The 26628-nt window shown below is 40.3% G+C and overlaps 1 protein-coding gene across 12 annotated transcripts; it reads right to left on the bottom strand.

The window, feature by feature from the left end:
- Window positions 1-1664: 1664 nt before the first annotated feature.
- NEDD1 (NEDD1 gamma-tubulin ring complex targeting factor) lies at window positions 1665-26521 on the bottom strand. 12 transcript variants are annotated; one of them, XM_048940985.1, is made up of 15 exons: window positions 26332-26521; window positions 25715-25861; window positions 24094-24184; window positions 22934-23050; window positions 20973-21113; window positions 14525-14754; window positions 13357-13558; window positions 12245-12431; window positions 9349-9480; window positions 9097-9159; window positions 8416-8639; window positions 7454-7613; window positions 7071-7227; window positions 5336-5402; window positions 1665-4046 (listed from the first exon to the last, which is right to left on the bottom strand). In XM_048940985.1, the coding sequence occupies exons 2-15, from the start codon at window positions 25801-25803 to the stop codon at window positions 3942-3944; spliced, it is 1965 nt and encodes a 654-aa protein (XP_048796942.1). In that variant the 5' UTR covers window positions 25804-25861; window positions 26332-26521; the 3' UTR covers window positions 1665-3941. The 12 variants fall into 12 exon arrangements, with proteins under 12 accessions (XP_048796942.1, XP_048796932.1, XP_048796891.1 ...); XM_048940975.1 differs by having other exon boundaries at window positions 25715-25858; XM_048940934.1 differs by having other exon boundaries at window positions 24094-24188; window positions 26332-26520.
- Window positions 26522-26628: the final 107 nt, after the last annotated feature.

Genomic DNA, 26628 nt, shown 5'->3' with positions numbered 1-26628 from the left:
GTGTATGTTGGGGTTTGGTTTCTTTTCCCTTGTGTTTTTGCTCCACTAAAACCAGTAGGATAGGATCTACAGAAATCAGCAACGATGAGTTGATGTACTTGGGCTAAAACATTCCAAGAATGGCCATCTTTGCTTGCCCTGTTTTGGCTGGCCAGACTCAGGCCCTACAAAAACATTTCAGAAAACACAGCTCACCCTGTCTTCATAATTATAAAAAATATCTCCAGGTGTTATATGCATCTCCAGCCGGAAAGCTCTGGCTATTCAGTCATTCTGTTAAGTAGTGTCATAGTTGCACAGAGTACTAATGTTTATTTATAGTGCTAATTTTTAGAAATGAATTCTGACACTTTTCTGCCCTGTATTAGCTAATATACATTTTTATAACCTGTTAAGGCACTCGTATGTAAATAACTCATATAGGAAATTGTGTTCTCTTCTCACGCGTCCTTTTCTCTGTATAATTTCTTTCCACAACCATTACTCAAAGTACAAATAGGGCTGGGCGGAAAAAAAAAAATCAGAATGATCATGCTTGCAAAATAATAGACTGAAAAAAGCTTTGTCTCCCAGTAATTCTATACAGAACACTTTGTAGCATAAGAAACGGGACGGGCACCATAGTAATTTTCAGATACACCAGCCTCTGTATTTTTAGCTAGAATGAGAGCAGAAGGATGAATTTGAGAGAAAGAGAGCTCAAAGCACAGCCACCAGTGCTGCAACTTGCACCTGTTAGTTTTTTTGCCTTTCCAGCCTAATATCTCATCTTTGCTAATGCCTAGCACAAGATGCTTAAGTTTCTTCCCATAGTTTGTTATTAGATAATTTATTAATCATCACCCCCCAGCTGCACTGCAAGATGTAATATGAGAACTGCCATACTGGGTCAGACCAGAAGGTGAAGATCCTGATACCAGTAATGACCACAAAGGCATGAGTACACTGCTGGGGCAAGTGAAGAGCAGTGCATCTGCCAGTCTTACACATCTAGTTCTATCAGAGCTGTTGTCTTTATAACCACATAATCCTTGACCATTTTTCTTCTTAAGTTTTACTATCCATGGTACCGACGAGCAAGGAAATCTACAGTTTGGTGACAGGGCACATAAAGCATTTTCTTCCCTTTTCACACATCTTGGTCCTACAGAAGGGGCAATGACAAACTTGCATGTTCATCACTGTTACGCGTGTGTGAACAGCACAGTTCATGTGTCAGGCAATCGTGGGCTGCTGCCTGGAATTAACTGACACTTTGGGATGTTGACTTATTCTCACTAAAAATGCAATTTGTCATCATATATTTTCAAAGCCTAAATATCTTGAAACTGCAAATACAACTCCAATTACTGAAAGACTCATATGTGCACGACAGAGAATGAGATTTAAAAAAAAAATCCATACGTTAAGTATTATGATGATGAAGGATCTAAGACCTCCAGCTCACCAGCAGCTTTGGTGACAAGGTTATCCTTCCACCCCGAACATCTGCTTGAACATTATTTTTAGCTGTGAACATGAACTTTCTGTCATGATTCTAGTAACCTCCAAGCTGGAAGGAGGAAGAGTGCATCTGTTCTTTACTCCAAAAGCATGAGGTAATACAAACACTTTTGTGAAGACAGAGAGGAAGCAGTCATTTACACGTTCCTTGGGACAAGTTTTTGGCTGCAACGAGGTAGCAAGATTACAATATTAAATTGTCACCTTTAAAAAATAGGTTGCCACAATATTTTGTTTGAAAAAGTTAAAACAAGCTTTATTTTAATGTATAAATCAGATCTGTGTACAAGGCAAAACATCCCCCTATAGTGGTAGCGTAATGTATCTCCTCGCAGCATGTGTGGCCACTTGTGCTACCCTAATCCTGAGATATGGAAAAGTCCTAAAATATTGAGAAAGGCCAAAATGTATCCTTTCAATCACTGCTGTTATATTTGTCTGTTTGGGAACTAAGAAAAATATTGCCCAGTTCTCAGTCACAAAAACAAAGTATCTACAAGCCAAATACCCTGGATACTTACCTAATTCCCTGCTGTCATCTGGGTATACCAGCAAGAGCACTTGGGGAACAAATTAAGAGATGCAACTACGCAAGGTTACTTGTTAATGCTGCAAAACATGTTGAAAAACTGTAACATTTTTGAAACCTTCAACTCCTACTGTCTTCAAAAACTGTGGTTAATGGGTCGACTGAAGTTAAATCACCTATAAATTATTTTTTATGTTCTCTATATTTTATTAAATTACAAAAACAAAAGTTTATTCTACTCCACATCCTTTCACTATGAAGTTATGGCATAGAAATACATTTAGAAGTTTATGAAAGGCAATAGCATTAAGACTGCAGACATGCCAAGTCTTGTCTGCAATACTGAAGATGACTTGAACACCCTCATTTTGATACGAGGTTTTATTTGTCATTAACTGACATTAAAAATTAACTTTTAAAAAGAAGTTAAGATAGTGAAAAGATATAGTCTTGCTTTGTTTTTTTTCCTTAGTTTTACAACATTTAAAAATAAGTTACATTATATATTATGGCTTTCTCATTTAGTGGAAGAGTGCCACCATGACTTCAAGCACTTGATGTTTTAACTAATTAACTCACCACATTTGCAGACTTCCCTTGCTTGAGACTTAGTGATTTCATGAAAAGAACGAAATATTAGTGAGAAAATGAAGAAGCCTTCAGAACAATTTAAATAGCAAAAAGCACTTCTACAGAAGAGACTTTTCAGAGGAATTTATAACTGAACACTAAAAAATTTAATTCCATTATTAAATGAAATTAAATTGATGTTTTAATTGAATTTGGTCTCTTGGCTTATAAAAAACAGGCCAAGGTAAATTTCTCGTGAACTTCAGCAGGCAGGATTCGATACTGAGCTTCGCTTCAGTGCACGTACACACAACTATGATAACATTACAACACTGACGTAATAATTTCTCCTCAATGCCATTTGTTATGTGAGTCATACACCCAAGACATTAGTTAAGTTTGGTTTGCAGCTGACCTCAAAGAAAAAGGCTGCAACAATGCTAAACCACAGTCAAAACTGTAACGCAACTGCTCAATATTAACTGCTCTGTGCATTAAAAAGAACTGGAGGGGGGGGAGCAAAGGTGCTTAAATCAGACTGAAGGACAGCATTCACACAGTGTTACGTTATATGGCTGAATATAATTATTTTTTGAAGTCTAAGGCTGCATTCAAACTGGGCAAACCATGACAATATCCAAACGTGTTGGTAAAAACATGTTTCTAGATTCACAGCTGAAGTCGTGCAACTAAAAAACAACACTATGCAGTTGAAGTAGTGTTTGCAACAACAAAGTTCATGGCAGACAGGTTTCAGAGTTACACACACAACAAGCAAGGTGATGAGCACTGAATTTGGGAATATGTTGAAACTTAGTTTTTACTTAGGACCGAAGAGTTGCCAGCTGAATAAGATTAGCTAAATACTGCAGGCTCCGTGTCACGTGGAAGATGAGCCTTCTCTCTCCTTCTGCAAGAAAAATAGCTGAAAGGCAAGCTACAGTGATTGTTTCTGACAGCTATAAAATACAGGAACAGATAGAAAAGTCGGTATATCAAAAAATTCTTATACAAAAAGCATCTGTCCTATTTTGGTTTTGCTTATAAAAAGGCACTTCACGTATCACTAAAACTCTGATAAAGTAGTTATCCTTTCAGCTTCTCTATTCGAAGGATGTATTTCAAGATTGTAAGCATGCCTAGGCAAACTTTCTTTATGCGGTATTTATCTGTTAAAAATCTTATCATTTCATACAGTATCTGACACCATTTAGAAAAGATTCACGTTCAAGATAATAGCAGGTCTTCCCACAGTGCTTCAGTGATGATGGACGACCTGTCACAAGCAACGCACCACACGCAGCAAGTTCATGCTAACAAAGTTAGCGGTGGGAATCTTTCAGAAGTGAGTCCTCAGTCTTTTGTTTTCCTCTCGTAGTCTCTCAATTTCAGCTACCAAGCTTTCATTTACAGAATATCTTTCAAGTAAGGCGTGCATTTCATTCTAGAGAAAAGAAAGAAGCCCCAATAAGCAACCATACAATTTTTTTTTCCCCATCCATTTTCAGATCCCTTTGGAAAATTAAATAACCTAAATAATACTGTTTTTAAATTTCTGGTAAGGAAAGTAAATTTTTTTTTTTTAAACATACAGTATTTTGATTATTAATACATTAGTGAACATTTTATCAAAGTCTATTTTGCATTTCTTTAGGATGAGATTCTGCTAATGCAGGTCCCATTAAAATGTTTGGTATTGAGAGGAGGTCTTTTCACTGCTGATCTAAAGAACTCAGTTTCATAGAAAGGAGAAGTTAAAGGACACAGAACACAGTGCAGCATGCATGTGGTAACTGTAAGTAAAGCAGTCCATATAAACTCCATCTACCTCCTACTTAGGCCTGCTCTTGGTCCTTTACGAAGGACAGCTAAATTTGATTCCCTTTCATCATAACTCCTGAAATATGGAATTGATGATACCTATTTTATACATATGCTTACTTATTAAACACAAAATAGTTTAACAGATTGCATTTCCTAACATTTTCTCCCATCTTCACTTTCATGTTCTTAATAAGCAAAAATTGATTTCCAGTTTTAACAGAATTGCTGCCACACTTTGGTATTACTAGAAATGAAAACTATTAAGACCCTCATTGGGCCAAGAAGGCCAATGACATCGTGGCTTGCATCAGAAATGGTGTTGCCAGCAGGAGCAGGGCAGCGATTGTCCCCCTGTACTCAGCTCTGGTGAGGCTGCTCCTCAAGTACTGTGTCCAGTTTTGGGCCCCTCACTGCATGAAAAACATTGAGGCCCTGGAGTGGGTTCAAAGGAGGGCCACAAAGCTGGTGAGGGGTCTGGAGCACAGGGCTTGTGAGGAGCAGCTGAAGGAGCTGGGATTGTTCAGTGTGGAGAAGAGGAGGCTCAGGGGAGACCTTACTGCTCTCTATAACTACCTGAAGGGAGGTTGTAGTGAGCTGGGGGTCGGCCTCTTCTCTCGTGTAACTGGTGATAGGACCACAGGGAATGGCTTCAAGCTGCACTAGGGGAGATTTAGGCTGGACGGTAGGAAATACTACTTATCTGAAGGGTGGTCAGGCAGTGGTGGTGGGAGGTGGTGGAGGTCACCAGGGAGGTGGTAGAGTCACCGACCCTGGAGGTGTTTAAGGAATGTTTGGACCTTGTGATGAGGGACATGGTTTAGTGAGAACTATTGGTGATGGGTGGATGGCTGGACTGGGTGATCCTGTGGGTCTTTTCCAACCTTGGTAATTCTGATTCTTTATACATACCAACTGCATATGGAATTGTTTGATCATCTCCACCTGCAAATTCACAATATCTCGATGGCATGCTTCTCTGGGGAAAGAATTACAGAAGGATAATGCTTAATTTTATTTAGGAAGCAGCAATTATCTCCAGTGCTGAGTAACCGGAGCTCTACTTCTTATCCTTTGCGACATTATGAAATATCAGCCTAAAAACATTTAAACCACACAACAGACTCCCCTACCAGTTATTTTCTGGAAGATTTCAACTTTGTTTAGGAACTTTTCCATTTAGAAACAGAAATATGTACAAGGTGATATCAAGATGGCTTTTTCACTTGCAAGCTGTTAACTTATAATCCTCATTTTTACCATGCAAAGCTGATTTTCATTTCCTAGATCACAAGCAACATGGTGAGATATTCATCTGCTACTAAAAAGATATAACTTCAGTGCATCTCCCTCGCAACCCTTCACAAAAAAAAAGCAGGCAAGTTCATATGCTTCTCCTGAAGACTGGCAATGCCAATGCCCTGTGCTAAGTACTGTGGTATTGGTACCACCGATATGACAAAGTAAGGTACCTCCTAAGTTGTCACACAGGGATCATTGTCCCTTCCTAAAACATACAGCATACACAAAAGGGTCTATGATCTTCATTTTCAGCTTCCACATGTTGTTGTGCTGCAGAATTCCTACTAGAGGCAAAACATTTTTCTCATGTATGTTAAGCACAGATGCCATCTTAGAGACCAGAAATGTTGGCTGTTTCCCAAAAACACAAAGCTCAAGAGATGAGTGTTTTTTTCAATTCAAAGAAATTGTGAGAAACACAATCTCCCTAACTCCAGATCTCAGACACTGGAAGTAGAAATCTAACTATTTACTTTCCAGTAGTGAGATGCCAAAAAACAAACTTTAAAGAGAAAGGAAACTCAATCCACAAAATGCATTTTAAATCATGAGGAAGTTTTCAAATCAGACATGCAATTATAGCCAAAAATCCCCAGGAGAAGTTTACAACATGATATTCTTATTCAAAGCTATTTAATAACAATCAGTGTATTCTTCCACCAGCAGGTACAGACATCCATAGCATGTGGACCTCTTAAGATGGTTTTGTGTTGCTTTTTGTCATCAAGACAGCAACGCCTCCCCTGCCCAGCAATCGTTTTCCTCCCTCTCTTTGTTTCCTACATGTTTTAGGAAAGGAAAGTGACTCTATAATCCTTACCTAACCCTTCCAACTCAGGATATTCTATGAATCTATGATTTACAGCACAAAAATCCTTTTTATGCAAAGCTTTGCCAACAGAAATATACAAAGTGATTTACCTTCCACATGCAAAGCAAACAACAATCAATCAAAGCCAACACAAATCAACCATCCAACAAATCAACCGTGCTCTTCACAGTATCAACTTTAAGAGAAGAAATTTCTCCTGCTAGGACTACAAGGAAGGGAAAGAAGTCAGCACAGGGCTGCATTATGCACCTCATTATGCAGATAAATTTACTGTTTGAGAATGATTCAGTCACTCTAGAAATATGTTAGCAAAGTCACACACACAAAAAATATTCAGAGACATCAATCTAATTAAACACTCACGCTGTTCAAAATAAAGTCTCATACCTAGATTTTCAAGATTAAGGCTATTCATGGTGTCATCTCCTAATGTGAGAAAGAAATATGCTACAGCAGAAGTTAAAATATCTTACATGTCACTGAAAACAAAGTGTTCTGCATACATATCAGTACCTGAAGTCATCCAGTGTTTCTTGTATCATATTCTGAATGAAGTTTATTTGGATTGAAGTCAGAGGTGCATTTAGTCTGCTACTCCCAATGGTTTCTACTATTTTCTCTGACAGTGAGTTGGCAACTCCAGTAGTGACAGGTGAAGTTATCTTTGGACCTTTACAATTAACAAGAAATGCATAAAGATACAAATTTTGAACAAGTTTTTTCATGCACAGATAGAGATGTCCTAAGAGAGCTATCTGGATTTACAGAGGAATCCAGACTGAGCGTTCTGTTTTAATGTTAAGTCCATTTTAAGGTTTTGCATCAGTTCACAATGAACCACGTTTACAACTGGACTGAAGAAAAAAAAACCCCACAAAGAAAACCAATCAACTTACTTGTTGAGGTAGTACCATTTACTGCCAGATCATATGCAGGGTGGGCCTGAATATTCTTCACCAGTCGCTCATTTGTTTCAAGACTCTTGATAGCAGTGGATGCTGGTGGAGGAGGACTTAAAGCTCCAGATTCTGCATTGACTGAGCTCAACTTTGAAAGCTGAATATCAAAATCAGAAACACAACCCTACTTACTACAATTATCGAACTGCGTTTGAAAACTAAGTTAAACATCACTTGAAAAGCAAGTTTCCAAGAACACACTTGAAAAGCAAGTTTCCAAGAACACACTTGAAAAGCAAGTTTCCAAGAACACACAGCTTTCAAACACTTTTGGTTCTAAGAAACTACTGATAAATAAATGTTTTTTTTTCCTTCTAGTAACACACTTTAAAAACTGATTGCTAAAATGTCTCAAAATTGCTTCAACTGCAAACACAGAGAAAGGAGTGCAAAAAGACCAGCACTTTAAATTTTCACATCAAACATCTTGAGCCAAAGTTTAAATATCACTCCTAGTAAACCCAGACCTCTCAAAAAGAAAACAGAAGAAGCCACGGTCTCGGCATTAGCATGTCAAAGGTATCTCACAAAAGAATTTTGGCAGAGAGAACAGGGAGAGAAGCTGCTGGACTCGACCTAATAAACAATATAGAAACATACTGATGCAATCTATTAATGATATTTTTGAATGTGTTATTGTTATTAGAAAAATCAAAGATATTCTACAAGTTAGCCCAGTTTTGTCTCACATGAACTTTTGTAATCTGAGTTTAATAGGAACATACAACTATTTTGCATTGCTGAAAGCCAACATAGTTCAAACTGAACATTTCACATATTGTGTCAGTGCAAGAAGAACTGAAAAAGATTAGTTGGGATGCTTAAGAATCTTTCCTTCAAGTAGAAATACTTCTGTCAGATGCTAAAAAGCACTCATAACAAGAATTGGCACAGTATACCTGCTTTAAGGATTCTTTAGTTTCTTGTTTTCCAAGATTCATTTTTTTAATGTCAGTCTCTGGATGTTCTTCTTCTTCTTTAATTGGAGATCCCACTAGTGCATGCAATGGGCTAGACCGTATCCCTTGCGTGCTACTGCCCACTGGGTTTCTTTTTACTGGAAAGCCTGTGGTGAGCTGTGGGAGAAAATCCAAACCTGAAAGGTAGGACTGAAAATCCAGACCTAAAATAAGAAGGGAAGGGTAAAACACACAAATTTTAAAAGAGAAAAAAAGAAGAAAACAAAAGCAAAACACAATCACACAAAGTAATGATAACAAAAATAAGCCCACATATCTGCAAAAATGAAAGAGTTCACCCACAGTCACCAAGGAAATGAATCCCCAAATTCTCCTTATGCTGTCACTATCCACTTGAAACTAACAAAATAAAAGAAGCCTCTATACACCACTACCAATTTCCTATAAGGACAGCAAAACCACTTTAAGACCATATTCTTGATTTCCTGTTATCACATGTTGAGTCTTAACTCCTCAGCAAATTAGACAATTTCCAGAAAAGCTCATCAAGTTCATCTGTTTCAGTGTCTGCTTGCATCATTTGACATCTTTCTGTGGTTATGATGAAGTTAGCATAGAAGAATGAGCATAGGCTTCCAGTGACCACAAAGAAAAACATACTGAAAACATCTTTATCCTCTCCTTTTCCTGGAGGATCTTCATTTGCTTTAGATGCAATAATATCTACAAAACAGCAGAACATACACAGTTCTTTAATTAAATGAATATTTATGAAGTTTTCAGATAATTGTATTCAGTTAATAATTAAAGATAAATTAAGAGACCAAGTGAGTATACACAGGTCAAAATGTAATGCTATGCAGATCAATTTTTTTTTTTTTTTTTAAACAGATTTCAGTATTAGCAACTTACCATCTCTGACAGGAGAAAACACATCTCCTAAACTACTTCGACCCAAGTCATCGAAATTATTTAAATCTGCACTTTTCCCATTATCTGTTTCTTTCGATGGAATCACATCCAGGCTGCAGCTATGGGGAAGGCCTTAAAAGGACAGTAACACTCAGTTATTGACTGACAGTTTCAAAAATAACATACGTTATCCCTAAATAAACTCACAGCAAGCCTCATGCCTGCTAAGTCCAGCAAGTAGTTCAGAACATTCTACACATTCGCATTAGAAGGACGACTTGAACTTCCTCATACAAGCTGCCATCACAGGTGAATATCATATAATCATAGAATGGCCTGGGTTGAAAAGGACCACAATGATCATCTGGTTTCAACCCCCTGCTATGTGCAGGGTCGCCAACCACCAGACCAGGCTGCCCAGAGCCACATCCAGCCTGGCCTTGAATGCCTCCAGGGATGGGGCATCCACAGCCTCCTTGGGCAACCTGTTCCAGTGTGTCACCATCCTCTGTGTGAAAAACTTCCTCCTAATATCTAACCTAAACCTCCCCTGTCTCAATTTAAAACCACTCCCCCCTGTCCTATCCCTATCCACCCTTGTAAACCGTTTCCCCTCCTGTTTATACATTCCTTTCAAGTACTGGAAGGCCACAATGAGGTCCCCCTGGAGCCTTCTCCTCCAAGCTAAACAAGCCCAATTCTCTCAACCTTTCCTGATAGGAGAGATGCTCCAGCCCTCTGATCATCTTAGAGCCCTCCTCTGGACCTGCTCCAAGAGCTCCACGTTCTTCCTCCGTTAAGAAGCCCGAAGCCAGTAAAGTCAGTAAATATGACTAAGAGATATTTAGTAACAAAGATTGAGCTGATTTATCTCTTTTTAAAAAGCTGTGGAACTGGATAATACATTCATTTCAGCTAAACTTGCTTCATTAATCATGTCCATTCACAATGTAACAGGTGAAATAGCTAGCAAATGCAGCTTCTGCTGAGAAAAGTGATCACATTCAGAATATCAACATTTGAACTGATTCTGCAAGAAAGGAAATCTGCTTCAGCAGGCCATTAAGGGGAACTCCATGAAGTATCTACATCAAAGCTTACTTAATGGCAGGATATTATCTGCTTACTTCTAATATCAGATAATCAGAGTGGAATTATAGCTGCAGATAAAAGGAATTTTCCCTAGACCGCCCCCATTCCACATCCAAGACCCATTCCTGCCCCAGTCCAGGAGAGAAGAAAAGTTATCTTTCAGACATGTAGCATGGACAGCTGTCTGCAGAACAGAAACATATCTTAAAAGCAAAAAAGGAACACCAAAGTAATCATTCAAACTACAGTTTTTAAACTAGGAATTCACAGAGCAGTGAACTGAACTGCTAACATAACCAAGCAAATATTTTTCACAGTTTACTATGCTTTAAAAACTGGATTGGGAGTATAAGCAAAATGTTACTCCACCCTCACTGAACTCAACTCCAACAGTGCCTTTATTTTGCTTGAGACCTATGCAAGACGCATTAGCACTGGTCAACACCATAATAAGCCTCCTACGAATCAACAGCCTATAAATACAAAAGCTTTATTTAGCAACTACTTTATTAAACTTAAAACAGTTTATAAACCTATAGCCACTTGTCTGTATGGGATTACTTGTTCAAGTGATCCAAGTATAACTATGAATGGATGAAACTATATGATCTTTGAGGTCCTTTTCAAACCAAGCAACTCTATGATTCTGTGATCTTCCTAAATATACTTCCTTCACTTTACAAGCTGAATATTTTGCTTTACAAAACATGTTTTATTTGATACACCTTTATTTTCTTCAAACGTGAACCTGTTATGAATGGTCCTATTTAAGGGGTAACAGTCATCACACTTTTGAAGTGTAATGGCAACAAGAGATAATAAACTATGAATTTTTTACCTTAAATAAAATTTTTCACACTTTCACACTAATGTAGATTATCAACTCTTCTTGAATACATAGGAATCATTTTACTTCACCTCACAATTCATTGCATGCCCAAGGGAGGTCATTAATACATGTCCCTGTGGACTGCAGTGGATTATTGCCTAATTAGTGTTGCTAAATGTATTTCTTCTTCTTTAAAAAGTGTGGGAAAAGTGCAGTTGCTTCAGAACAGCTTAAGGAATCTCCAAGAATCAAACTAACAGTTACTGATGTGACCATATTTTAAGAACTCCTGAATTAACTAAAATTAAGAGTACATTCCACACAGTGGCAGAATTTTAGAATAACACTTAGAATTCTTACCAAAAATACTTGTTAATTTCAGAAGCAAAAATAGCAAGTACAGTTATACAACTAATCATACTTACAACTACATTTAACACTTTCCTGTCATGTGACGTAGGATTAATACAGCACAGTTCTCACCTCGGTTTTTGTTTTGTGGGTTTGTTTTGTTTTGCCTGTGCATGTGTTCAGTTTAGTTATTTGATGAGGTCTGTTGCTCCAATTTATTAACAGAATTGCAAATCATTAGCTCTGCATTCCATATAGACTTTGTGACCCAAAGTATATTATAAACATAAGGATAATTTGCAAGAAAGCAAAACATGGAAGAGTCTCACAGTGTCATCATGGAGCTTTTCCTTTAATACTTGTATGTGTGTAAGTAGTCTATAATTCTGGACTTGAAGCAAGAGTTTCTAAAGTAGGACCTCGTTCATTCCCCACAGTCTCGAAGCCTGTCCAATGCAGCAGGGGAAGCTGAAGAAGGTACAGATGTGCATGCACATACATTTCTTCTTTGAAGTAAATGCCCTTCCCTCAGTGTAATTTTTCTATTGTAATGGTCAAAGCATGAAATACTCCTCCTATCTTCCACATTATACCAAATATATAAGAGTAGGAAGAAGGCACTACCTGTTTTATCCTGAAGAACCTCTCCCCCTTTACTCTCATTTGTCAGTGTCAGATGGGAGGAAATAGCTGCTGATGCCTGAGAAGCTAGATTTCTGATGCCAGTATTTGGAATTCCTGCAAGATTACTACCAGCTTTGACTTCTGTTCTTTTGGGTACAGGTTTACTTGAGGAACCCTTAAGGCTAGCCTGAGGAAAAAAAAGAACAAAGTAAGAGAAGTTACTATCTGATCAATTAGAAGAAAGAATATAAGCCAATACTCTTTCTGTTTCAAAACACTAAAATCTGTTCAATTTGCAACATCTACCTAGGAGATGCCTTAACAAACATATGTATGTATGTATTATGATATATATCATTCTGGATATATCATATATATCCATATCATGGATCTGCAAGAGAATTCCAATAGAACTGAAGGTGACAATGAACTGGTACTAGCCAATTATTAGGCTTAGACATAGGAACAACAAGAAATTACATTATTAGTAGAAGTTGCAATGGGATAGTCAAACACCAGCAGCAAGCAAGCTGGAAGAAGAAGAAAGTCTTGGAGCAGTTAAAAAGAAAATACACTTCAAACATTCTCTCCCACCTCCAGTGAATTGGCATTTATGTTTTTTGGATCAAGTAGAGCCTACTTAGGTCTTGGAAGAACCTCTTAAGCCTTCTATACTATTTAATCAAGTTCTCCACAGGCAAAATACTTCAAGCTGGGCTGCTGTGTGTCTTCCCCTTAAGAAAAGGGGTTAGTACAGATCTTTGTGCTACTGTCTGCAAATCCATTTAGCATGGCACAGACTGATCTGCAACGGCAACATATTCACACCAGGAAGTTTAAGATTAAAGTTTCACTCATCTCTACGTTGAAAATTAGAAGGAAAAAAAAAATGTCATTAACATTCTCTTGCTCACATGAGACCGAGCGATTTATAAAGCTCTTATTTCCATGTCGTATGAATCATCTTTGCTGGCATTTATAATGCTTAGAAACTCATTACTAACATTTCTCAGATCTTAAGCTTACATTTTGCTTTTATTAATCTACACACTGCATAATAAAAAGGAGAATTTTTGGTTTGGGTTCTTCATGGGTTTTTTTTTGGCTTTTACCTTGGAAAAAGTGCTACTGAACTGAAGACGTATGCATGTCACGCAGCCTTTGTGAGCAATAACTGTTTTCACTGGTGATGTCAGTTTCCTCAAGTCATACTGGCAGATTTTTCCCCGGGAACTTCCTATAGTCAAAGTAGTACCATCAGGCATGAAGTTCACTGTTGTCAGAGGATGATCTGCTACTATTGTTGTCAGTAATCTTCAAACAGGAGAAAGAATAGGAGAAAAGCCTTTAGACTTCTTCATCACAGTGTTAATTTTACTATTAGACTGTTCAAAACACAGTACCTATTAAAAAACAGCTTTAAGAATTCAACCACAGGTCAGTAGTTGAACTCCTCTTGTGCCAAATAAATTCAGTGAAATACCTTAAGAAACAGTGGCTTAGACATACTAAGTGTTGAAGCTTAACCAGTGAGGAACTGTATGTGCTCCAAAAGATTTCATCTTCAAAGCAACCGGTTTGACACAAAGATTTACTGCAATCATCATTTCTAGCATCAACCACACTGCACATATCCTTCAGTTGCTCAGGTCTGTCACTTCTAACCTCCCACTCCAGAAGAACTTCAGGTCTGTATTTGAATCCTTCTACTACAGCCGTCCAAGCTACAGCCAAACACTTGCTTTTATTCAGCTAGACTAACAGCACACTCCAGACTAAAATCAAAGTCCCATGAAAACACTTACTACCCCTTACTACTTACTTAACACTTACTACTCTCTTACTTTACAGCCCCATCACCTCCTTTTTCATCCAACACCCTGTCCATATTTAAGGCTCAGCCGCTCTGTGCACCTTACAACAGCTGTGTCTCGTATTGCAAACTAGAAGAGCAAGCAAGCTAAGCCCAGGTGGCTGCAGGTCCTCACAGGCTATACTGGCCACCACAGAAGCCAACTACTCTCCAGCAATAAGAAAAGCTCATACTTAAGCACTTGCAAGTAGTCACTCATGCAGCACTTCAATTAGTTTCCATTTTAATTTAAAAAACAAACAAAAAAAAAACAGAAAGGGTTTTGGAACAGGTTCTCCAGCAGCAACCACTTCAACCACTCTGAACACGGTCTGAATTTAATATTTAATGTCATAGCTGGACGTGCTTTTTCAGCTCATAAAACGTTCATGTCCAACAAAAAAATCAAAGGTCTTTAAGATACTCACTTTTTACTTGAAGTGTCATAGAGATTAATTCTTTTATCCAAACCTACAGTTACAAGGAGCAACTCATTTACTGGAGAAAAGCAGATTTCTGAAGCTGGTGCTTTATGGGTGTTTTCAAAATTACGATACGGGTTCTGAGTATTTACATCCCACAGAGTTACATTCCCACTGTCAGAAACACTGCCCAATAAGGACTTCTTAAAGGAGGAGTATTTCAGATGTCGAATAGGCTGTGAGACAAACACAAATTTTAGTACCACCATTAGACATCACTGAATTACCTTAAGCACAGGCATTAGAAATACAGACGTTAAGCTAAATTACTCTACAAAGGCTGGCCACTCTACACACACAAATGTAAAGTTCATTCTGCATTATAATTCCCTTTTTTACTGTCAGGGCAGCATGTGCCCCATCAGCAAAACAGTGGATGAGAAAAAAAAACTGGAAAAGTTTCTTGATTTTGAGTACGTAAGAGGAACATATACATCACATCAAAAAAGTTGTTTAGTTCCCCTGCACTGATTAGGCAAGTATGAAGGTCCTGCAGGAGACTTCACTCTATGGATTAGGACCTTGAAACTGGATAATATGTCAGGCTCAATCACATGAAGCCTCGTTATCACCAGAGAATGTAATATATGAACTTACCTGTATTTCAGAAGCAGATAAGTATTTTGTTCTCACCATCTTGCTCCAGAGGATGCCTCAAAACCTCACTGCACTAATATTAAATTACAATACTCAATCTCTAGCTCAGTTTTATTTATGGCTCACTTGCACTAAATTCACTGCAGTGACAGCAATAGCATCACACTTAAGCTGTTCCTAGTTACCATCCGTCAGACTCCCTGCAACATTTCCAGTCTGAATCTCTTGAAAATGGACAATCAAAAAATCGTTATGATCATGAAAACATTTGCTACTGCCTCTCCAAACACAGTAACAGTTCCTTTGTATACTGCAAACAGCTTTCTGATGCATCTTAGATTGCATGTTTTTTTGTGATCCTCTGTTTTGGTTGCTGATTGCCGTTTTATCATAGAACCATTTGAGTTGGAAAGGAGCCTTAAAGGCCACGTGGTCCAGCTCCCCAGCAATGAGCAGGGACACCTACAGGTGATCAGGGTGCTCAGAGCATCCCCAGCCTGACCTTGCATGCCTCCAGGGATGGGGCATCCACCACCTCTCTGGGCAATCTGTGCCAGTGCCTCACCACTCTTACTGTAAAGAACTATCACAACAGACCCTGCTAAAGAGCCTGTCCCCCTTTCTTATAGCCCCCCCTTTAGATACTGAAAGGCTGCCCTCAGGTCTCCTTAGAGCCTTTTCTTCTCCAGGCTGAACAGCCCCAGCTCTCTCAGTCTGTCCTTACACGGAGGTGTTCCATCCCTTGCATTATTTCTGTGACCCTCCTTTGGACACACTCCAACAGGTCCCTGTCTCTCCTGTACTGAGGACTCCACATCTGGATGCAGTACTCCAGGTGACACCTCACCATCACAAAGTAGAGGGGCAGGATCACTCCCTCACCACACTGCTTTTGAAGCTCCAAGGAGACCTTTTGCTGCAGCCTAGGATACAACTGGCTTTCTGAGCTCCAAGAGCTGCTGGCTCATCCAGCTGCCATCCTCAAGTCCTTTTAGGCAGTTTTATGATCAATAGGTCCTTTTCCTTGGAAACTTTCAGGATTTTTTTATACTGTCACAACTTCTTACTCTACTTTCTAGCATAACCCTCATCACAATGCACTGTACTAAACATTATCCTATTTTTCTCTTCATTTTACTAGAGATATTTGTTGGATTGTACGCCTCCAGCATAATTTCTAGCATTTATACTGCATGTCTCACTGGAAGCGTAGGTGCCTAACAAAGGAGAGGTGCCCTCAACTGTGTATTCAAGCAAGACAGAGTATGAATTGATATAATTAACATGAACCACTACTAGACATGATAGAGACATTTTTTACTGGCATCTTTCAATTTGTCTCCACAGAGTAAATGAATTACATGATCTACATGGGACACATTTCCATCCCTCACATTCTCTAACTTACTTTCAAATCCCTCCCTTACTGCCCCAACATCTGCTCATGTTCTATGTTTGCCTTCTTCCATCCCTCTGCCCACCACTTTTATTCTCTCAGCTCTCCTCAAACCTGCCTTGTTATCCTTTCAAGCCTTCCATTTTCATTCCTAATTTTCCTCCTCCTCAAGCCCAGTTCTCATGCCTTTCATATGACATACTCTTCCCATATTATCTCCACTTCACCCTTCTCATTGAAGTCATTGTACTTCCTCAGAGCAGTTTCAGTTCAACTTTTGTTGACAGAAGACGTGTGAGGTGTGAGGAAAGCTCCCATTCACTCCTCACTGTCACTGATCAGGTCAACAACAAGCTTCAAGCTTCTCTGGTGTTAAGGCAACTGCTAAACCATACTCAAGGAAACAGGAGGCTTAAATTTGTGGCCGAAACTCAAACACACTTAAGCATATTGCTGAATAGAAGTGGGTGTCTGTTTTCTAAGCTAGCAGGAAAAATCACTTCAAGATTATTTAGAACGCAGCAGTGATTTGTTAAGAGCCACTTTCGGGAGCTAAAGCTGTCAAGGCTACAAAGAAAAGAGCAGATATGAGGAAAGCTTCACTGCACCTCAAGTACAGCTCCTGGTGATTCCTGCTAATTCTGCATGCATAGAACTTCCATAAATGTTTTTAGCACAAGGTGCTGAACGGGCAAAGAAAAAAGAAAGCCCTCTTCAGAACGCTACCAATCGATGCAGCACAAAGCACACACATCTTTTTGCCTTAGCTGTGACTGAAGTAGACGTTCTGCAGGAAATGGAAGTACATTTAACTTCACACCTCACAGCAAAACAGGCAGACCAGGCTTCAGACAATGGTTATCCCATTGCTCAGGATTGCCCGCACTCAGGGTTTTCCACCGTTGGGAAACAAATGACACACTCAAAAGTAAACACAAAGTAGTCCAGTGCTATCAACTATCTCGTTTAAAGATAAAGAAATTACGCTACCTCCTTTCACCTCAGTGAGCCTTGTAAGCAAGAAGGCAGCTGTAAACCCAATTGATAGTTTAAAAAGCTGAGGGCTATTTCATTATCCGAGGTGACCGAAACTCCTCACATCTCAGCCAGCTGATCAAACAGCTAAACCAAATCCTGTTGCTAGGAGAATAGCACAAGGCAGCGAAGACTTGAACAATCATTATGCTTCAAAACAAACTTTAATTCAACCTCACAACAGCAAGCAGATAAGAATCTGGTAGTCTTAATGAATACCAACAGCAAAGACAAATTATGGGATCTGCAAACAATTCGGTGTAAGGACTGAGCTCTAAGAAAGCACAAAGATGTTTCTAAATCAAAATCAATTAATAGAATATAGGCCAATACTCATTTGAAAAGAGTATTGTTTAAAGTCACAGAAAGCACTGCAACCTTGGGCTATTCTGCTGCTTGTAGAGTCCACACAATTACAGAAATTAACTGGCAAGGCAACTACATTCCATCACATGGAATCAAACAGAGACAAGCTCAACTTTATAAGGTTAGTCTGACCTCACATTCCCCAACTGCAGAAAAGTTACTAAGGAGTGGTGACCCTTACTAAGCCAGACAGCTTTGCCAAGACCAAGCAGAACAATACATCGTGTATCTATTCAAGCTCGCCCTCAGAAAACTGTGCCCCTAAACTATAAATCAAGTAGAGGCTTTTTAGATTTCTCTAAGGGAACTACACAAGTCTTCATGCATTTGCTTCACTGCGCAATGAATCCTGCAATCCCCCGCAAGTATCAATTGAACTCCCCAACAAAAATAAAACTGCTTTGCACAAAAGAACGGAGATCATTAGTAGGACATGAGATAAGCTGATAAACCGGGACACCCAAGCAGCCATCACATTACAAAATCACAACTCAATTCCATTTTAAATTAAGACCGCAATCAAATAACTGTCCCGGCTTAAAACATGCTAGAGGCCCTTTAGAAAGCGAACAGTAGCTCCGTGCTCGCAATTACTTTGATTTAACACTTCAGAGATCTTTAGCCATCTTAAAGGTCACTCAGCTTTGCAGCAGGCCTCTTGATTTCATCTGCCAAAATAGCTATTCACTGCATCACTTACTCCTAATCACTTCTGGGTGGAAAGAGGAGAAATCTATCAAACAGGTTGATGCAAATCATCCTTACCAGAACTTAATTTTCCAACTAACTAGCAGAACAATCCCCACTCTAGATATTCATCTCAGCCTTTTAATCCACCCGTGGATATTCCTGCAGTCCCTGTCTCACATCCGTGTTTTTCACAGCAACAGTCAAATCAGAAAAATGAACAGACTAGACAGATGGATTTTTAAGATCAAGCCAAGCATGAAGTACAATTTTGCTTCAATATAACTATGAGACTATGGTGATGGATCAAAGATACTGCAGCACCTGAAAGTAGGGTCTGAACTTAACGGAGATTTTTCAACAGAAATATGCCACAATCTTTGTGATGCTGTAAAGCCATAAGACATTCTTCATCAAGTTATATTGCTCGGGCTAGAAAGGAGAAAAATTTGACTTCCTACTCCATCTGCAATCTAACATTAAAAAATGCTGTTGCAGTAACAGAAAACTATGGCATAACTTCAGTATTCCCCACTACAAAGGTCCCCACACTGGCTCTATGACAGTGGCTCAATAATAAAAAGGGAAAAAAACGTTGGGAGCACAACACCTTCATTGTTCCTGAGCTAAAAACCACTGTAAGAACTCACTTTGGAACATCCAGTGGGACAACAGAGCTCCTTCACTATTGCAGAAGCTTTGATAGCAAGCCTTGATATCCTAACTCAATAATTCTGCAACATTTTCTGAGTCTGCAAAAAGGAATTGCAGTGGAAACCCTACCAAGGCCCTTCAATAGTACACACAGTTTTCTATTTGTCTTTCACAGTTTTCCTTTAAACTAGTCATTCAAAAAATCTCACTTAAGTACCTAAGTAGGTAATATAAAACCTCAATGATCTTACTCTGTGAGCAGCTGTGCAATTTTAATCTCCAGATTAAATAAATGTATTATTTTCAAACATAGGCTTACATTCTCATCTACTGTACAGATGGCTCTGCTCAGTTGTAAATCTGATTAATTTGGATAAATCAGAAACCAGGCTACCTATTCTACTCATGGCAACAGACATTGAGTAGAATATTGAAATCCTGCTTTGGTATGTAGAGCTGACTATATTTTGTTCAGTCTTAAGATGCACAGAAGTTTGTTCTTGAGGCAGCAGAGCCTAGAAAATAATATCTGCTGTAAACCGTATAAAAGTAAACATACCTTCTGAGTGGAAAAATACTGATCATGGCCTGAATGGGTGACAAGCCCATGAGAAAGAGCTCATGTTAGCTTGAGAATGCAAGTAAAAGCCCATGAGAAAGAGCTCATGTTAGCTTGAGAATGCAAGTAAACTGCCTCTAGCTTCTGCACACAGCTAGAAGAAACTTGTTTGTGAGAAACTGCTCTGTAACTGTAAACAAGTCTTGCTGCTTTCTACAAATATATATATATATATATATATATATATATATATACATATATATATATATATATATATATATATATATATAGCCACAGCACTAAAGGGTTGTGTGGACATCTGGCTGGCCTGCTGCCACCCCTACCTGCAGGGGGAAACCCCAGGGCAGGTACCCTACCAGCTGGCACCACCAGTAACAAAGAATAGGTGGAGACACTACCAGCCAGCTGCCCCCAGTACCCTTTCATTAAAGTGCTGGCTGTTCTCTTGCCTCTGTGTACTGTCTTCGAGATCAGTAAGCCTCATGCAGAAGCACTGGAGCTTCTGCATTACAGTTGGGGTAGTAGGAAGTCCATAGGAAAATAACACAGGCAAGGGGGAGGGAATTCCTCTGTTAGAGAGAATCCCAGGTCTGTGAGGGTAATCCCAGGTGTAAATGGAACTCCATGTGGTATGCAGTTGTGGAAGTAATAGAGAAGTTGAGACTGTACCAAGAGTACAAGGATGCACCAAAATCACCACATGAACTCACTGCAGTTCCACAAACCAACAACATCAGCAGAGTCGAGCAAGGTCAACAATGAACCAGACCTGACTCAGAAAGGGCAAAACTGTGCTAAGGAGAACTGGCAAACTGGGATTACACCTCCTAAATTTGGACTTCCATGATACCTATTATTTAAGGCTAGAATAAATAGAGATCCGTTTTTTTCCTCCCAATTAAGGCACTCCTAAAAACATCAAAAGAAGAAAAAAAACAACATTCTGGCAGCTTTTAAAAATGCAGTACAGCTCTCAATACATACTTCAAGTTTCTAAACACTAGATGTTTAAGCTTCAAATTTAAGCTTCACACACAACAGCAAATTAATACACACTTAACATAATTAACAGATCCTACCTGACTGCTGTTATAACCAAAGGGAGCACTGGATAAATTGGTGGTAACGCTGTGTAGGATTATTTCACCACTCAAAGATCCAGAAGCAATGTAGCAATCGTTCCAATTATATGCAACACATGTAACTTCATCTTTATGATCCTGTGGAAAAGGGTAGGAGGAAAAAGGTCAAAACATTCAGAAACAAAATATAAGTGTTTTTAAAAAAAATTATAGCAGTGCTAAAGCATCTTTAACTGTGGTCCTAAGTGAGGGCAAATCATCTATTGAAGGGATCACTGAAATTATGCATAGTTGAACATTATAATATTTTTTACATTACAGCAATATTTAGAGAATTCATATTAGATCAGTTAAAAAGAGACAAACAGCCACCAGTTTTGCATTCACAATTTCACTTACTGAGTCATGCCTGGCATTAGCTCTACCACAGTACCCTACAAACAGTGATAGGAGAAGGGGCTCTAACTAAAAGAGGGAAAATTCAGGTTAGATGTTTGGGGGAAATTCTCTACTCAGAAGGCAGTGAGGCAATGGCACAGGTTGCCCAGAGAGCTGTGGGTGCCCCATCCCTGGAAGCTTCAAGGCTAAACTGGATGGAGTCCAGGGCAGCCTGAGCTGGTGGAGTTGGAATGGATGAGCTTTAAAGTCTCTTCCAACCTCAACCATCATGTGATTCTACAAAACAAAGCATCTTCTTGGTTTGAAGTATCAGAACAGCCATTACCCAAAACACAGCCCTTGAAAAATCACCAGAGAATATCAATATAAATTCTCAAAGTAGGAAGTCTATTCTGAAAATTTCAACATAAGTTATTATAGACTTGTACCCTGAAAGTCATCAACTTAAGCATGGCTATTAAATTTGCAATTTACCATACATAAAAAACACTCAGTTAAATAAGACACACAGGCATTCTAGCTTCTACCTATGAACTTGATCCTACAGATTCATGACAGAGAAAGCACATTATTGCAACTGGCAACAAGTTCTGGAAGTCATGTAATCACAGAATCACAGAACGGCCAGGGTTGGAAGGGACCTCAAGAATCATGAACCTCCAACCCCCCTGCCATAGGCAGAGCCACCAACCTCCACATTTAATACTAGACCAGGCTGCCCAGGGCCCCATCCAGTCTGGCTTCGAACACCTCCAGAGACAGGGCATCCACAACCTCTCTGGGCAGCCTGTTCCAGCACCTCACCACTCACAGTAAAGAACTTCCCCCTGACATCCAACCTAAATCTTCCCGCCTTCAACTTAAAACCATTTCCCTTTATCCTGCTGTTATCTACCCTTTCAAAGAGTTGATTCCCCACCTGTTTATAGGCTCCCTTTAGGTCCTGGAAAGCTGCACTGAGGTCACCCTGCTGCAATGAGGTCTCCAGGCTGAACAAGCCCAGCTCCCTCAGCCTGTCTTCACAGGGGAGGTGCTCCAGCCCTCTGATCATCTTAGCGGCCCTCCTCTGGACCTTCTCCAACAGCTCCCTGTCTTTCTTGTACTGTGGGCTCCAGACCTGGACACAGTACTTCAGATGGGGCCTCACAAGGGCAGAGTAGAGAGGGACAATCACCTCCCTGTCCCTGCTGGCCACCCCTCTTCTAATGGAGCCCAAGATACCATTTGCTTTCCAAGCTGCAAGGGCACACTGCTGGCTCATGTTAAATTTTTCATTCATCAAGACCCCCAGGTCCTTCTCCACAGGGCTGCTCTCAAGGACTGCTCCTTCCAGTCTGTAGGATGATTGAGATTTCTCCAGCCCAAGTGCAAAACCTTGCAATTTGCTGTGCTGAACCTCATTAGGTTCACCCAGACCCACCTTACAAGTCTGTGAAGGTCCCTCTGAATGGCATCCTTTCCTTCCACTGTGTCAACCGCACCACTCAGCTTGGTGTCATCAGCAAACTTGCTGAGGGTGCACTCAATGTAAGCTCCAGTCCCTCTCCAGCCAAGCTTACCTTAAGGCTACGGTGAACCCTTCTGGATTTGAGATCCCAGATATGAACGGTGCTATCAAGGCCCCCACTGGCAACATACAAAGAACTGGAACTTAAGCTCACACACGTCTGTTTCGCCTGACAGGGAAGGAGGGAAAGGAAAAATTGTACGTTAAAGATAATTAAGAGATCTCCTCCAATTGCTTATAAGCACAGTGATGGTGTTTTCATCTTCATGAATGCACATACCTCACTGACTGATGGATCCATTGGCACACCACAGTCATTGCCAAACACGAAGCATTTCAAGTCCAACCCAATTCGGACATATCTTCAATATATTTCAATGTTTCAATATTCTAATTAATAAACTCTTCAATGCTACATTCTCCTTTCACCATTTTAAATTATTTGAGCATCTTTTCCTTCAAAATGCATTTTCCCTTTAAATGAGAGGTCTCTAAAGTATAACCATAGACTTCTATTTGGTAGAGACTCTTCAAAAGAAACTGCTAGGTTTGGGGGAAAAAAAGCCCTCGGAATATTAAGAAGTTGTCTAAGTCACGTACTTCACATTCCCGAAACATGACAAAGAATACTAAAGCAGCAAACCTCCTAAGTCCACAAAGTGCTGCTTTTTAAAATAATCACTGAAGTGGCAGCTTTTGGAAAAAAAAAAGTCAATCTCAGCAATAGACCCACAGCGAGGACAAATTATTCAGTTCTATCACGTTGAAAATTCACTTTTAAGTTCCTGAGATTTGAAGTAAAGAAGAAAAAAAAAAAAACCCACACAAGTCCATCTAATTATTGTCATGCTTAAACTGGAAATGATAGCATTGGGTTTGTCTCAGATTTGGTGGAATCTCCACAACAAACTGTCCACCTCTGAAAGTGTTTGCTCTGCACACCTAAAAGCCACTCTGCACCCCTTCCAGGACTTCCAACGTAAATGAGCACGACAATAAGGAGAACAATTAGAATGGTTTAGAACACAAAAAGCCATTGGAGTAACCCTGCCAAAACCAAGTCTGGCTTCCTGAAGAGTTTATAGTGCCACATGTCCACTCTATATACACTTCTGAACTTTTAACTCCACCAAAATTAAACTGATAATCAACATGCAGAAGAGATGAGATGCAAACAATGTGCGCGCGCGCACACACACACACCATACTTACTCCTTCAGCTACTTCAAAAAGTGGAACAGGTTTACTTTTGCAGCTTGACACAGCGATTTTATCCCCAGCAGCTGAAGCACTGACCAGGAAGCTATCTTAGTGACAAGTTATGGATGATAACCATATCATACTTTCAATTAATACAAGCAATTGTGAGTCTCCCTTACTGAACAGATAGCAGGTGGGCCAAACAAGCTGAAGTACTTCACCTTGAAGGACCCTAGAAATAGAAACACACGGCTAATTAATGAGCTTCCACTAATAAGCTCTTGCAGCGTTTGCAGCTCTTGCTTCCCAATACAAAGCAGTGCAATTTCTTTCAGAGGAGAAATATCTGGCAGATATTGTTTAAGAGCTCTTCCCTGCTAAGGCAGCTCACCCAGCCTGCGTTCCCTTTTAACCCCACACCCCAGATACAAGCTCCTTTAGCACTGGAGTTCAGAGAGACACCTGCTGCTGCTACCAGAACAAATTGAAAGAGCGAAAAAATTGAATGAGAAGTCCTGCTCATGATAAATGTTAATTAAACCAGTTTGTCATATTGTTTCTGGAGTACAATGAATACGTTTGCTAGTTTGTCACTCTCTATATGGAGAAGGGGGGAAAAAAAGGAACACCTTTAATTGCACCAAGTAGGTCAAAGTGCTAAGAAAAGTCTCCAGTATACAAATAGAGAGCAAGGAAACTGGCCCTGCACTCCACTCCAAACTATTTGGGTAATCACTCAAATCTGTATCCCCTACACCTTCAGGCTAACACCCATTGTGATTCTATATTTGCTTATTAAGAACGCAGCTCATTGGGCTGGATTTAACACCATAGAATCATTAAGTTGGAAAAGACCACTAAGATCACCTAGTCCAAACAGAAGGATGGTATGCAGAGCGGTAACTGCTATTTCTTTATTTCAAGATGTTTTAGCTTAAAGAACTATGCAGAATGAAACTCAACTCTTTACATCTAACAAGCATACGGAGCAGGACGCTCTGTTCAGCTCTGGAGGCAGAGGTAAAGAAAAGAACAAAGCAGGACAAAACAGTGTCTATACTGAAGTTTACTTAACAACAGACACAGATATATACATAAGCGTGTGTATATACAGACACAGTATATATACATAAATACACACACTTGATGTATAAAAATACACAGATCTTGTTTCCCTGCCCTTCCTGCTATGCTTAACCTCTGCCCACAGAGTAAGGGGTGAGAGCAGACTGCACTTACATTATGTTTTTTCTCCATAGATACAGAATTTTACCACACCAGCAAATGAGGTTTTCAGCCATGTCAATAAATTCAGCACTACCTTGAAAGTTATCAATGTAATCACCTCATGAAAAAAAAAAAAAATTAATAAGTTTTGCAGGTGGTTGGCAATCTAGGTACATCACCATCATTAAACATGTGTTAACCTCCTAAAGGAGGATTCGCTTCTCCTGAAGCCTTTACCAGCATGAGTTTATTTTGTAAATCATTTCAGCACAAAGAACAGAGCATAGAGGAATCTTTTCACACAGTTCGGTCCGACATCAGGCCTGTCATTTACTGCGAGACAAATGGAATGTGATGGCATCTCACAGAGCACCCACAGAACTGTGGCTGAAGCTGTAAAGGATACTATTGCTGGCCCAGCACAGAGAGCTGACGGGATGCGGAGACGTATGTGGGTTGAACTGCTCCACCACAGTCAGAGATGAGGAATCCCATATCTTAATGTCATCCCCTGATGAAGCAAAACGTATGCTTTCTTGCATGGCTGCACCTACTTTGCAAAAAAAAAAATAATAATAATAATAATTAATTAAGAACATACAACAGGTCACTTTACAAGAAGAGGACAACCCCATTCAATGCCGTTTCCTCGAGAAGAAGGTAATTTACTTCGAACGTGAGCTTCTTTTCAAGGCGGCTTACAAATGAAAAAAGCAGGTAAACCCGCCATGCTGCTGAGCGGGGCTGCCGCTGTGAGCCAACGCGCTGTGAGCCGAGGCCCGGACCGCCAGTCCCAGCCCTGCGAAGTTTACTCCCGTTTCTCCGCCACGCGGGTAACTTCAAGCACCAGCAGCACACACCCCGAGAGGCCTCCAGCCGGGAGCTCTCGCGGGACACTCCCCCACGGCTTCAGCTCTCCGTTCTTCCCTCACTCAGAAATAGAAACTGACCGTGAACCCCCAGGCCCGCAGCCCCGCCCCTCCCCCGGCGCCCCTCAGGACCCGCTCGGGCCCCGCCGCCCACCTGCCCCTCCCCGCCCGGCGGAGCCTCCTCAGGGCCCGGGCCCGGCACCACGAGCCGGCCGCGCCGATTGGCTCAGGAGCCGCTGCTCGCGGTTCTCTCCGGGGTCCGGCGCTTACTGCCGACCAATCAGCGCCGCCCCGCCGCGCGGGCCGACTTTCCGCGCCGCGTCCAACTTCACAACCCGTCCCAACAGCCCCCGCGCGCCCCCGCCTCCCGCCGACACTACGGTGGCCCGGAAGGGGCAAGGAGCAGCCGGGCACGGGGTGCGCGCGCGGCGGGACGGGGCGGGGCTGGCGG

The sequence above is a fragment of the Lagopus muta genome, chromosome 1 (genome assembly GCF_023343835.1).
Source record: "Lagopus muta isolate bLagMut1 chromosome 1, bLagMut1 primary, whole genome shotgun sequence".
NCBI classification, from domain to species: domain Eukaryota; kingdom Metazoa; phylum Chordata; class Aves; order Galliformes; family Phasianidae; genus Lagopus; species Lagopus muta.
This window is presented reverse-complemented; position numbering and strand designations above follow the sequence as displayed.